The sequence below is a fragment of the Nicotiana attenuata genome, chromosome 2 (assembly GCF_001879085.1).
Source record: "Nicotiana attenuata strain UT chromosome 2, NIATTr2, whole genome shotgun sequence".
NCBI lineage: Eukaryota > Viridiplantae > Streptophyta > Magnoliopsida > Solanales > Solanaceae > Nicotiana > Nicotiana attenuata.
Window position 1 is genome coordinate 56,341,042 of NC_031990.1, and position 12,362 is coordinate 56,353,403.

General features: G+C 39.6%; 1 protein-coding gene across 1 annotated transcript; it reads right to left on the reverse strand.

Annotated features, from left to right (window-relative positions):
• Positions 540 to 4,303, reverse strand: LOC109210703. Its single transcript, XM_019374156.1, has 13 exons — positions 4,245 to 4,303; positions 3,627 to 3,953; positions 3,341 to 3,500; positions 3,057 to 3,257; positions 2,721 to 2,785; positions 2,588 to 2,627; positions 2,207 to 2,265; positions 2,021 to 2,107; positions 1,885 to 1,935; positions 1,577 to 1,798; positions 1,149 to 1,242; positions 915 to 1,055; positions 540 to 815 (listed from the first exon to the last, which is right to left on the reverse strand). The coding sequence occupies exons 2-13, from the start codon at positions 3,861 to 3,863 to the stop codon at positions 733 to 735; spliced, it is 1,440 nt and encodes a 479-aa protein (XP_019229701.1). The 5' UTR covers positions 3,864 to 3,953; positions 4,245 to 4,303; the 3' UTR covers positions 540 to 732.

The following is a 12,362-nucleotide window of genomic DNA, read 5'->3' on the forward strand; positions in this document are numbered from 1 at the left end:
TAGGAGTGGTTAGTTGTGGAAACAAATGGAGAATTGATAAAAAAATTACATTCACAATATGTTTTAAGTGAACGTTATAACGATTTTAAGACAGACAATGTTGATTCAGACTTATCACGAACTATAATAAGTGGCCATCACAAGAAAAAATATACTAGTATATATTTATTTAGGACTCGTTTGGCCATAGATCTTGTCAAAACAAATTTGGGTTTTATTTGGCAAATACATGTTTGGCTATAGATTTTGCCTATATTTTGGCAAAATCCCAAATCCCAAAACCATCTCAATAGCTGGTTTTGGGCCAAAATATTTAAAAACACTAATAATAAACATGTTTTTCCGAAATAAATTTGGGAAATATGTTTTGAAAACTAACGTCCAAACACATTTTCATCTTCAAACCAAACTCAACAAAATCAGATTTCTCAAAACAAATTTGGGAATCTATGGCCAAACGCCAGCTTAAACTGAGTTAAATTAAACCTTTATTGCTTAGCCCTTAATAGGATACCACTATAAAACTTTTGTTCTTAGTGAAAGGAAACATTGTTTCTAGTCTATTGTGGATGTATCAAAACACTCGAAGTACAAGAAACGTGGACATGAATAAAACAGGGATGGATCCAAATTATGATTTCTCCTTGAAAACAAATAGGCAAAATAATTGAAATGTAACTTATTACATATTGTAGATGATGAAGTCATAAAACCCTCGAGACCAAAGCAAGTCTAGGATTGGTAACAGAGGTTGTCAAATCCCATATAATCTTTGTTCTCCAGCTTCTCAATCATATTTGCTATCCCCACACCTCCTGCAAATTATCAAACACAACACTTTCATGTCAAAAGAAAGCAGAAATATTAATTAGTCATTTTAACAATGAGAATTAAAAAAATGAGTATATATATACCTAAGCTGATTGCACTGACAAATATTGTCATAGCCAGTATGAAAATGATAATAGAGGCCCTTCCAAGTAGAGCAATTACTCTTCTAACAACGTGTTGACCAACAAGTGCAGCAATTGTTGCCACAGAAACGAAATAAGCAGCTGCACATTTTTTGAAATATATATAAACAGTCAAGATTATCTAAACCTAGCGATTAATTAAAATTGTTTAATTTTGTCTTTGTTGCTAATTACCGTATGGGACAGGGAAACGCTTCAAAAGGTAATATTGCACAACTGACATGGAGGATGAGAACGTCATTGAAAAGGTTGATGTTGCACTTGCTACCTGCAATTTACCCTCACTTTGTCAAACAATTTATCCTTCATCAACTATAAGAAACACATTGAACAAAGAGATTTTTCATATGCTATTAAATAAATCACTTCATTTAATTTATTTGTGACTAGAAATAGGCAGATTTAGAGAAATTGTGCAGGATGTATTGCTTTTTATTAGAACTGTGTGTACATATAATAAGAATACACTCATTCACGATCAGTACCTTGCATCAGTAGCGAGATACTTATTTATATGAGATCATGGCAATAATATCCGATAAAATTGCATATTGAGGTTTTACCCTATTATATTTATATTATATGAACAGCAAGATGTTTACCTGAGGAGGAATTCCGAGTTCTAGGAAAAGAGGTCCTAGGATAAAGCCACCTCCTAGACCAAGCAAACCCCCAACAATACCAGCAACTATGCCACAACAACAGTAAAAGAAGAGTAGATGGGGTTTCCAACTCGTTATTTCCTTTCCTTTTGATGCAATGACCCTTGTACCCTTGTACAGACATACTGCTTCATAAAGTGATACCGAAACAGCAACAGGTATCTAACATATATAGAAAAGCCGGACTAGTTAGAAAATAAAACTAAGTTACTTATGTATATAAGTTAAATCCTTTCTGCCTGCTTTACCTGCAAGAAGTTTAAAATCCAGTACTCGATGGAGCATGTTACGGTGTAGGTCTGCAAGCAAAAATTATGAGTATGTGTTGAGAGGATACAGAGTCTACTGCTCGATCAGGTTGAAATTTATCATAAAAAAACTAACCTTCACAATTTGAATTGCAAGGAAAGCTACCCACACAAACATTAGAAGTCCCAGTTCTTTCCAGTAAACATTGCGAAGCATGGGAACCTATACGGTGAATTAAAACAACATGTACTCCATTAATATGCACGTGAAGTTGTTAAAAAGAAGATCGGTTTAGTATCAACAGATGGATCATGTACTTACAGTGTCATCTACATTAGCTAATGGACCAGTGGGAAGTGGCCTGTATTCTCCTTCGGACTCTGCATTTTATCAGATCATGAATAACCTTGAATATACATGTCTACTTTAAGTGGCTTGTTTTGCACTGAATTTTTCTTGTTCTATTATTCAGGATACGGTTACTATAGCGTATATAGAGATGTAAACATCAGAGTCCTTGGTTTTGTACATGGTCTCTGCTGCTCCATTTTTATCCTATATATTTATGACTTATAAATGCTGCTTTCACTTCTTTTAAGATCGATCTCCAATATGTTGCTGTTTGTTTTTATGCAGTCACACTTTGCACTCTTGTTATTGGCAGAACTAAAAATGCTTAGAAATATTAAGCCAAAAACTCACCACTTGGCTTGAACTCTGACTCCAACTGCTTGGCTGCTTCCTGGGGTTACGTTGTAGGATTACGTGAAAGTTAAAAAGAAATTAAAACAGAGAAATTAAGAAGAGCTTTATTGTGATGAAGTGTAAAACTCACCTTTTTCATTAATGTTTCCTTCTTCCATGTCTCAATTCCCTTGAACAATGCCTTTGACGAGGTACCTACAACATTTACATATATACTAGTTAAGGATTTTGAAAAAGCTAGACCAATAGAATAAATTTAACACACACAATCGCTTCAACCTGTTGTACTAAACACGTAACAAGTTTCCGGCCTTGTTTTTTAATTTGCTACTAGTAGTTAATTTCCTCTACTATGGATAACATATACTATACTAGTAGCATTTTAAGTGATGACACGATAGTGTGTGATGTATAAAAGTATAAGTCGATGGAATAATGTGCATAGCAAGAATTCGAGATTAATTACCAACAAAGAGAATGATAAGAAGCACAGTAACCATCCAATCAGCAAAGATGACATTGAAAGCGACCCCAATGCTAATACCAAGCATAAGCATAGGTTGTAAGAGCAAGGCCAAATCATAGTCTATTATGGGCATGTCTAGAGATGGGTGCCTCAGCCTCATGTTGTAGTACACTGTTGATCCAGCTGCTCCCATTATCATACCTTCAATAAACAAATAAGTAGTTTAATAGAGTATACATAATTTATATGTTTAAAAGACAAAGTACGTAGCAAATACTACATACATTTGGAAATAGCAGTAGATGACTTTGGGTCGAAGCCAATAATAAGGGTTAGCATTGGAACAAAGATTCCGCCGCCTCCAACCCCACCAACGCTTCCCAAGGCTGCACCAAAAAACCCGACTATCGATCCTACTATTATTTTCCATCCAAACTTCATCTCCTGCGCACTCCCAAAGAAAAACATAGTCATAATATATATATGTATAATGGTTAGCGAGCGAGCATTCTGTCTGTTTACTTTACATGATAATATGTTTGTTACAAAGCTGCGTGATAGTAGTCATACCGGCCAGACGTGCTCATAAGTGGACTTGCCATTCCATAGGAAATGCAGAAGCCGTAATGCAAAACCTTGTCTCATCTCTTTCTCTACAACGTAAGTTGGCTCTTCGGTTTTCAGAAGCCTTTCTGCATTCCCTACATCACTTATAGTGAATAATCCCCAGCATATTATCCAAACTGCCGTTATGACCAACGCCTTCACTCTCTCTTTTACCTCCTCATTAGCCATGTTGAAAACCATCTCGATCAAATTAACTTGCAAGGTATATATAGCTATTTCCTCTCTGTTTCCTTTGAGGTTTGCCTGCTTCTAGCTTCCACTTTCAAGAACCTGCAGGGAAAGAGCAGAGGAGTTGAAAAGTAAATCTCAAGATTGCATGCTAGAATATCTTCTTTTTTGCCTGCGTTTTATATAAGTTGAAAGAGCGGTAAATAGTTCACTCTTTCCCTATGCGTCTGATATGGACATTTACGTGTTTTCTACTGTTGAAGAAAGATATACTATCATTTTCATATTTCTGAGTGTAGTTGGAATCTAGTCTAGTGAAGATTTTATGGCATTAGGGGTTATTTAGTCTTTTTTATCTGTCATTTTAAAAGTGTACGTGGCTCTTCCTTGGACCTTGGGTGAACGCAATATTTTTCTTGCACGGACTGCCTTTTCTTTAACTCAAAAATTTTGGCCGAAAATAGTTGTGCCTTTAAAAAACCACAAAGATATTAGTAATTATTTTTTTCCAATATCTCACATTTACTATCATGAGAAGATATATATAGCATTCGTTATTCATAGCCATTAGTTATTCATCTAAGGAAGATATACGAATAATTTACTCAAATAATTGAGCTACTACTTCTGAATAAGTTTCTTGTTCCAAACCCTGAAAAAAGGAACTGATGGAGTAATTAATAGCGGAAAATGCAACCATTTAGGAGGACATATAAGTTCCAAACTCAACAGAAAATGGTAAGTTTGCATACCCTTCACCAATTGTAGAGTCAAACTCAATGTACCAAAATCTTGTTAAAGATAGTACTTGTGTTTGTTTGTTAAGAATTACGTCTACATTTCACACCCATCCAAAATCTGTAAAGCCTATTAGTTTTGTCGTATACATGCAAAGGGAGAGAAAAGAAAGTCCCTTTTTTGCACTACTCCACCATCTAGGAACCAAAATTCCATACCAGAAATAGAGGGAAGCAGTGTTGTTTGTCCTACCAAAGTGAAGTTTCCGCGAAACCCTCCAATTCACCATCTTACGCATGCAGGAACCTAACCATGGCTGACGAGAGATTTCAGACCACCCTTATCTTTCAGAGCATGAAATTATTACTTGGTCTTCTATTAAAGATTTAAGTATATATACCCGCAATATAAAAAGGTTCTGCACGCATCAGTATAAAAAGGTTCACTTACCCTATATTGTAGGTTATTAGTTAAGGTTTGTTAAATAAAGTTACGTGTAATTACTTTTTAAATAGCCTGATCGTGTATATATGCACGGACAAGGGTTAATTTTCATTATGGCATTCAATAACTTTCTTTGGTCCGAAGTTGAGCTTTTTTTTTGTGTGGGTTTCCAGAGCGATAGAGCTAATGTGATGTCTGTATGGGGTAAAATATGTTCATATTTAATGATCGCATGAGAAAGCGACACGTAGAGCCGAAGAGAAGACAGTCGGGCCCAAAGGAAATAATTTCGCTTGTTATCGAAGAGAATGATATTCATAAAGGCAAAATAAATGTCTGCCGCACGGTAGTATTTGATGAAGAATATTCTACAGCATTAAGTGCATAGTCCGTTACAGATAATATGGCATTCACTATCGTTACACATTCCTTCAATGGCCCTCATAATTGTCATTTAAGAGATGCTTGATCCTAGGACCTTGTTCCCTAGGTGCAACTATAAATAGTGAGCTCAATCATCATTGTAAGATAGACAAATTTTCTGACAAGCATACAATATACTTTGTTCAAAGCTAAATAACATTTTACTTTCTTGCGTATTTATATTGCTCTTACTGCTTCCGGAAGATCTACTCCCGGGCTCAAGATCTCTACTGTCTTATCTCGATTTCAACGCTAAGTATTATATTTTTGTGTAATTTATTTATCATTTTAGGATCAAATCGATTCACTTGTCTATAAATCACGTATAAATTCAACTGTATCGTTTTACGGGTAAATAGTTTGGCGCCTACCGTGGGGCTTAGATAATTGTGTAATTGAATTGATCCCTGCATCTATTACTAACTTGTTTGATTCTTTGTTCTTAAGCACAAATCATTAAAAATGGCAGATAACGATGTCAACGTCACACACAACATTGAGGCCCAAGGAAATCAGTCTTATCACGAAGATTCCATTAGCGACACGCGCAATGAGGGGGATGAGGCCATGCCGGTTCATGGCGGGCAGTATCCACGACACGTTCAAGAGGCAACTCCTGATGATGCTGAAGATGAGTACGTCATTGAAACACTAAGGTTCCTGAGGGAACAACAAAAGGCCATATGGCCATCTCTCGCGGCAGGAACAGGTCATGACGGATATAAGGTAGGCGTTGTCGGGTGCTTCCAACAACGCGAATGAACGAGGTCCAGTTCCTCCCGATGCTCCCGCAAATCAAACAATGCAGTAACAATACCCCGAGGGGCAAAGTCGGCTTTGATAAGGCTGAGAAGAATGGTAGCGGATCCGGTAACAACAATGAGAACGATCTCTTTAAAACTGAATTCATGCGGTTCATGAGGGAAATAAATGCCCGAATGGATCAAATTCCGAGCGCACCATTGGTATTGAAAAGACCAGATTCAAAGAAGTACACCCAGTTGTCATTCAAATCGAACGCAGTACCAGAGTTGATCCCGAAGCGGTTCAAAATGCCAGACGTACCGAAGTACGATGGGACTTCAGATCCTCAGGAGCATATCATCATCTATACAACGGAGGTGAAGGGAAACGATTTGGCTGCGTACGAGATTGAGTCAGTTTTATTGAAGAAATTAGGGGAAACCCTCACGAAAAGGGCCCTGACATGGTATTCACTCTTGGCCAAGCATTCATTTGATTCCTTCGAGATGTTCGCAGACTCTTTTATTAAGGCCCATGCCGGGCTAGAAAGGTACAGGCCTGAAAGGTCGATATATTCAGGATTGCACAAGAAGAGTCCGAATTATTGCGAGAGTTCGTGACCCGATTCTATAAAGAAAGGATGCTGCTCCCGGTTGTACCAGACGAGTGGGCCGCAGAAGCATTTACTAAAGGATTGAATCCGAAAAGTTCTGATGCTTCCCGGAAATTTGAAAGAAAGTTTGCTTGAGTTCTAAGCAATAACATGGGCAGATATCCACAACCGGTACGAGTCAAAGATAAGAATGAAGATGACCAGCTCGGCTTTTTGGCATCAACCAAAGGTCGGAACCAGGAGAAGAATAAAGAGAAATTAAAGGATGATTTCGACATAGATCAGGCGGGCTTCAAGGGGACGATTTTTGTCTTATGAGCGGGCCGAAGGGTGGGGAAGAAGTTTCCGGTTGGCAGATAGATTCTCTACCGATAGGAGAACTGATCGCGGCCAGAATAATAGGTCATTACTGGACAAGGAGACATCGGATTCTCGTGATTCTTCCTACCTAGGCTTTCCGAATACAACTTTAACGACAACGTAGTGGAGCTGGTGTCGGCTATGAGGAGCATTAAGAAGCACGGTTCTTGAGACCAGTGAGATCCGATCCCAGCCAAAGGGATCCTAATTTGTGGTGCGAATACCATGGAACCAATGGTCACCGGACAGGGGACTGTCGGTACCTACGCGAGGAGGTGGCGACATTACTGAAAAATGGCCATCTCAGAGAATTTTTAAGCGACCGAGCTAAAAACAACTACGGCCAAAATCGTGATAACACAGAATCCTCGAAAGAAGGAGAAGATCCCCCACGTTTGACGATCAACATGATTTTCAGGGGGGACGAGATTAATGGTGTAACATTTTCAGCGACAAAAAAGACGAATGTGTCAGTAACCCACAATAAGAGACTCCGGGAAGTTGCTGAGGACGACATTACTTTCACGTAGGAAGACATGGATGGACTATTGCAGCCATACAACGATGTATTAGTAATCTCTTTAAATGTCTTAGATTTTAAGATTAAACGTGTTTTAGTGGACCCAGGAAGTTCGTCCAATCTCATCCAATGGAAAGTGTTAGAGCAAGCCAAGCTCACCGGAAGTATCATTCCGGCCACAAAACTCCTCGTCGGGTTCAACCTAGCAAGCGTGACAACCTTAGGAGAGATCCTGCTTCCTATAAATGTCGAGGGGGTGATGAAAATGGCCCTTTCGAGGTGGTGGGCGATATGGGCTACAACATTATCCTGGGGAGGCTGTGATTGCACAAGATGAAGGTTGCGCCATCGACATATCATCAGTTGTTGAAATTACCAACTCCCGAGGGAATTAAACAAATAAGAGGTGACCAACTAGTAGTTAGGGAGATGAATGCAATCTCAGTTTCTAGTAGCAAAGCGAAGGAGCATGCGACATAGCAATTATAGGAACCAGCGCCTGCTCCCGAGTTGAGCGAAGTCAACCGGGGGGAGGAGTCGTCAGAATCCTATCAGGTACCGAGATAGTTCCAGGTACCAGAAGAAATGGACGCAGCAAAATCCACAACAAAATAACTTGAACAAGTCGCATGTTCGATAAGTTCTTGGAGAGGAAGTTCCACTTGGGGACAAGACTACACCCCGAGCTCAGGTCTGGATTTATCGAATTTCTTAAATTTAATGTCGATTGTTTTGCGTGGTCGCATGTAGATATGGCAAGTATCCCGCCAGAAGTGGTCGTGCACAAATTAAGCCTGGATCCAAACATCCTTCCAGTGAGACAGAAAAAATATCTTGTTGCTGAGGTTAGAAACAAATTTGTCAAAGAAGAGGTAATTGGCTTACTTGATATTGATTCAATCCAAGAGGTAAAATGTCCTGACTGGCTAGCTAACGTAGTAGTAGTTCCAAAGAAGAGTAATAAATTTCGCATGTGCGTAGACTATAAGGATTTAAATAAGGCGTGCCCAAAAGATTCATTCTCATTGCCAAACATTGATCAAATGATTGATGCAACGGTCGGGCACGAGTTAATGAGTTTTCTCGATGCTTACTCCAAGTACAACCAAATTAACATGAACCCGGAGGATCAGGAAAAAACTTCGTTCATAACAAATTTCGGCACATATTATTATAATACGATGTCATTCGGGCTAAAAAATGCTAGAGTCACTTACCAGCGGCTTGTAAACAAAATGTTTGAGAAACAAATAGGGAAGACTATGGAGGTTTACATAGATGATATGTTGGTTAAGTCTTTGAACGCAGGTGCTCATCTCAAACACTTGCAAGAAACCTTTGACATCTTAAGGAAGCACAACATGAAGCTTAACCCTGACAAGTATGCATTTAGGGTTAGTTCTAGTAAGTTTCTGGGATTCCTTGTGTTGCAAAAGGGGATCGAGGTTAACCCCGACAAGATTAAAACCATCAAAGACATTCCAGACCAGCTATCAAGTGTGAAAGAGGTTCAAAGGCTGACAGGGAGCCTGGCCGCTATAAGCAGATTCATTTCCAGGTCATCAGAGAAATGTCATCATTTTTTTTCACTACACAAAAAGAAGAACAACTTCAAATGGACTCCCGAATGTCAGCAGACTTTGAGGGATTTGATAAGGTATTTGTCAAGTCCTCTATTGCTGTCGAAACCGGAGGAAGGCGAACAATTATTTACCTACTTAGCCTCGGAGGTAGCGGTAAGTGTCGTTTTAGTGCGTGAGAACAAAGGTACGCAATATCCCATTTATTATGTTAGTAAAATTTTAGCGGGAGCATAAACTAGCTACTCGCATCTAGAAAAATTGTCCTTAGCTCTCATAGTCGCCGCTCGAAAGCTTAGGCCTTACTTCAAGTGTCATCCGATAGCCGTGATGACCATTTTTCCCCTGTGAAATATTCTTTATAAACCTGAACTCTCAGGTAGGCTGGCCAAGTAAGCCGTCGAAATGAGTGAATTTGACATAGAATATAAACTCAGGACTGCGATTAAGTCACAAGTTTTGGCCGACTTTATGGCCGATTTCAGTTCGGGACTATTGTCTTTGGCTACCAAAGAAGCAGTGATGGTGTCATAATCGACATCAGGAGTTTGGACCTTATTCATGGATGGAGCTTCCGACGTGAATGGGTTCAGGCTCGGCATAGTGCTAACCACGCCCTCGGGAGAAACCTTAAGGCAGGCCATAAAACTGTTCCTCTGACCAACAATGAAGCAGAGTATGAAGCTTTGATTGCAGCACTCGAGCTGGCCCGGGGACTAGACTCCGAGGTCATAGAAAGCAAATATGACTCCCAATTGGTAGTAAATCAGGTCTATGGGATCTTCAAAGCCAAAGAGGAACGCATGCAACAATACATAGTAAAAGTTCAGGCTCTGCTCGCTCGGTTCAGAGAATGGTCAATTACTCATATCCCAAGGGAAGAGAATGCGGAAGCAAATGCACTAGACAATCTTGGATCGTCCACAAAAATGAAGGGATCGGACTCCGGCACGGTCGTAGAGCTTATGCATTCGGTGTTGGATGCAGATAGCTACTACGAGGTAAACGCGACCAATTTGGTCTGGGACTGGAGAAATGAGATCATTGACTACCTCGAACACGGAAAATTGCCTGAAGATCCTAAGGCATCTCGGGCGCTGCGCACTAAAGCAGCTTCATATAGTTTCAAGGGAGGTCAATTATACAGAAGATCTTTCCAAGGGCCGCTAGACCGATGTTTGGGAGCTTTCGAAGCTAATTACGTTATGCGAGAAGTCCATGAAGGGATCTGCGGAACCACTCAGGCGCGGATTCCATGGTGTTAAAATTAATTAGGGCAGGATACTACTATCCCCGGATGGAATAAGATGCCAAGGCTTATGTTCAAAGATGTGATAAATGTCAATGCTACGCACCATTGGTGCATCAATTGGCAGAGCTACTACACTCAGTTTTGTCGCCATTGTCGTTCATGAAATGTGGATGGATATAGTTGGTCCACTACCACCGGCCACTGGTAAGGTAAGGTTTCTTTTGATTTTAACTAACTATTTTTTTAAGCGGGCTGAAGTAGGTCCTTATCAGAAGATCAGCGAACGCGAAATGGTAGATTTCTTGTGGGAGAATATAATTTGCAGATTTGGGATACCAAAAGAGATAGCCTGCAACAACTAGCCACCATTTATAGGCTCTAAGGTCAATAAATTCCCTGAAGACTTAAGAATCAAAAGGATCACATCATCACCTTATCATTCGAGTGCAAACGATCAAGCAGAATCAACGAACAATGTGATTATACAAAATCTCAAAAAGAGTTTGGAAGCAGCTAAAGGTAAATGGCCCGAGGAGCTGCCAGGAGTACTATGGGCGTACCGGACAACAGCCAAGTCGAGCACGGGGGAGACTTATGTCTCTATTGTGTATGGAGCAAAAGCCCTGATCCCGGTAGAAGTAGGAGAGCCTACCTGAGGTATTTCCGGGCGAACTGAGAAACAACTAATGAAGCAATGTTGGTCAATTTGGAGTTGCTCGATGAAAGCACAGACTTGGCGCATATAAGGATGGCAACCCAAAAGCAGAGAATAGAAAGATATTATAATCGAGGATCTAACCTCCTTATTTCAAAGTAGGAGACTTGGTTTTAAGGAAAGTAACTCAGAACACCCGGGAGCTTAATGCGAGGAAGCTAGGTCCAACATGGGAAGGCCCCTATCGGGTCACAACTGTCACTAGGAAAGGGTCATACGAGTTAGAAAATTAAGATGGAAAAAAATTTCCAAGCAACTGGAATGTGGCACACCTCAAGAGATACTATAGCTGATGAGCCTCGTCTATACTGAAAGTATATGCTGCACATTTTCCCTTCATTTATTTTTTGTCCCAATTGGTTTTTTCTGGAAAGGTTTTTAACGAGATAGCAAGAGAAAGCATACTACGAATGAAGCTTCAGCAACATAAATAAGACCTTTAGATGACAAGGCACACAAGCAAAGAACCACTACGGAGCGGTTAGATAGTCTTTTGCTTGGTTGCAAAATTCCTACCAGGAAGTAAAGTTTGTTGTTGAGCAAAGATTACCTGACCGTTCACAAGTGCAAGCCAGTGGGGATCTTAGATAATTTTGGTTCGATAGCATAAATTCCTAAGCGGAAGTAAAGTTTGTTATCGAACTGAAGATTATCTAGCAATTCATTAGTGGAATACTCAAAGGTGCAAAAAACTTCCAGTGTTCAAATTCACATTCGAACATTGGAGGGGATAATATGAGGATACGGCAACAATAACTGCCACATTGACCAGGATAAGGAACCCAGAAACATAGTTGTATCATCGGGACCGGGGACTGCGCGGCCAGCCCTGTAGAAATAAGTTGTACAAGTTCGCCACAAGAAATGACAATTTCTTTTTAGCATAACGATTGCTTATGTACTTTTTAAAATGGAGGGAATAAAGTAAAGTCCTTTTATTTGTATCTTGTTTCTTCTCTGAACGATGAATGATTTTATCATTTGAAAGTTAAACAAGTACTTCAAATGTTAGTACCACAATGAACATGAGACATCCTCTTCAAGAGCACCGTAAACATAAGAGGGCCCTCTCTTATGAAACCCTCATGTTAAAGGGTTGATTTTGGAAGAACTTATGTATGG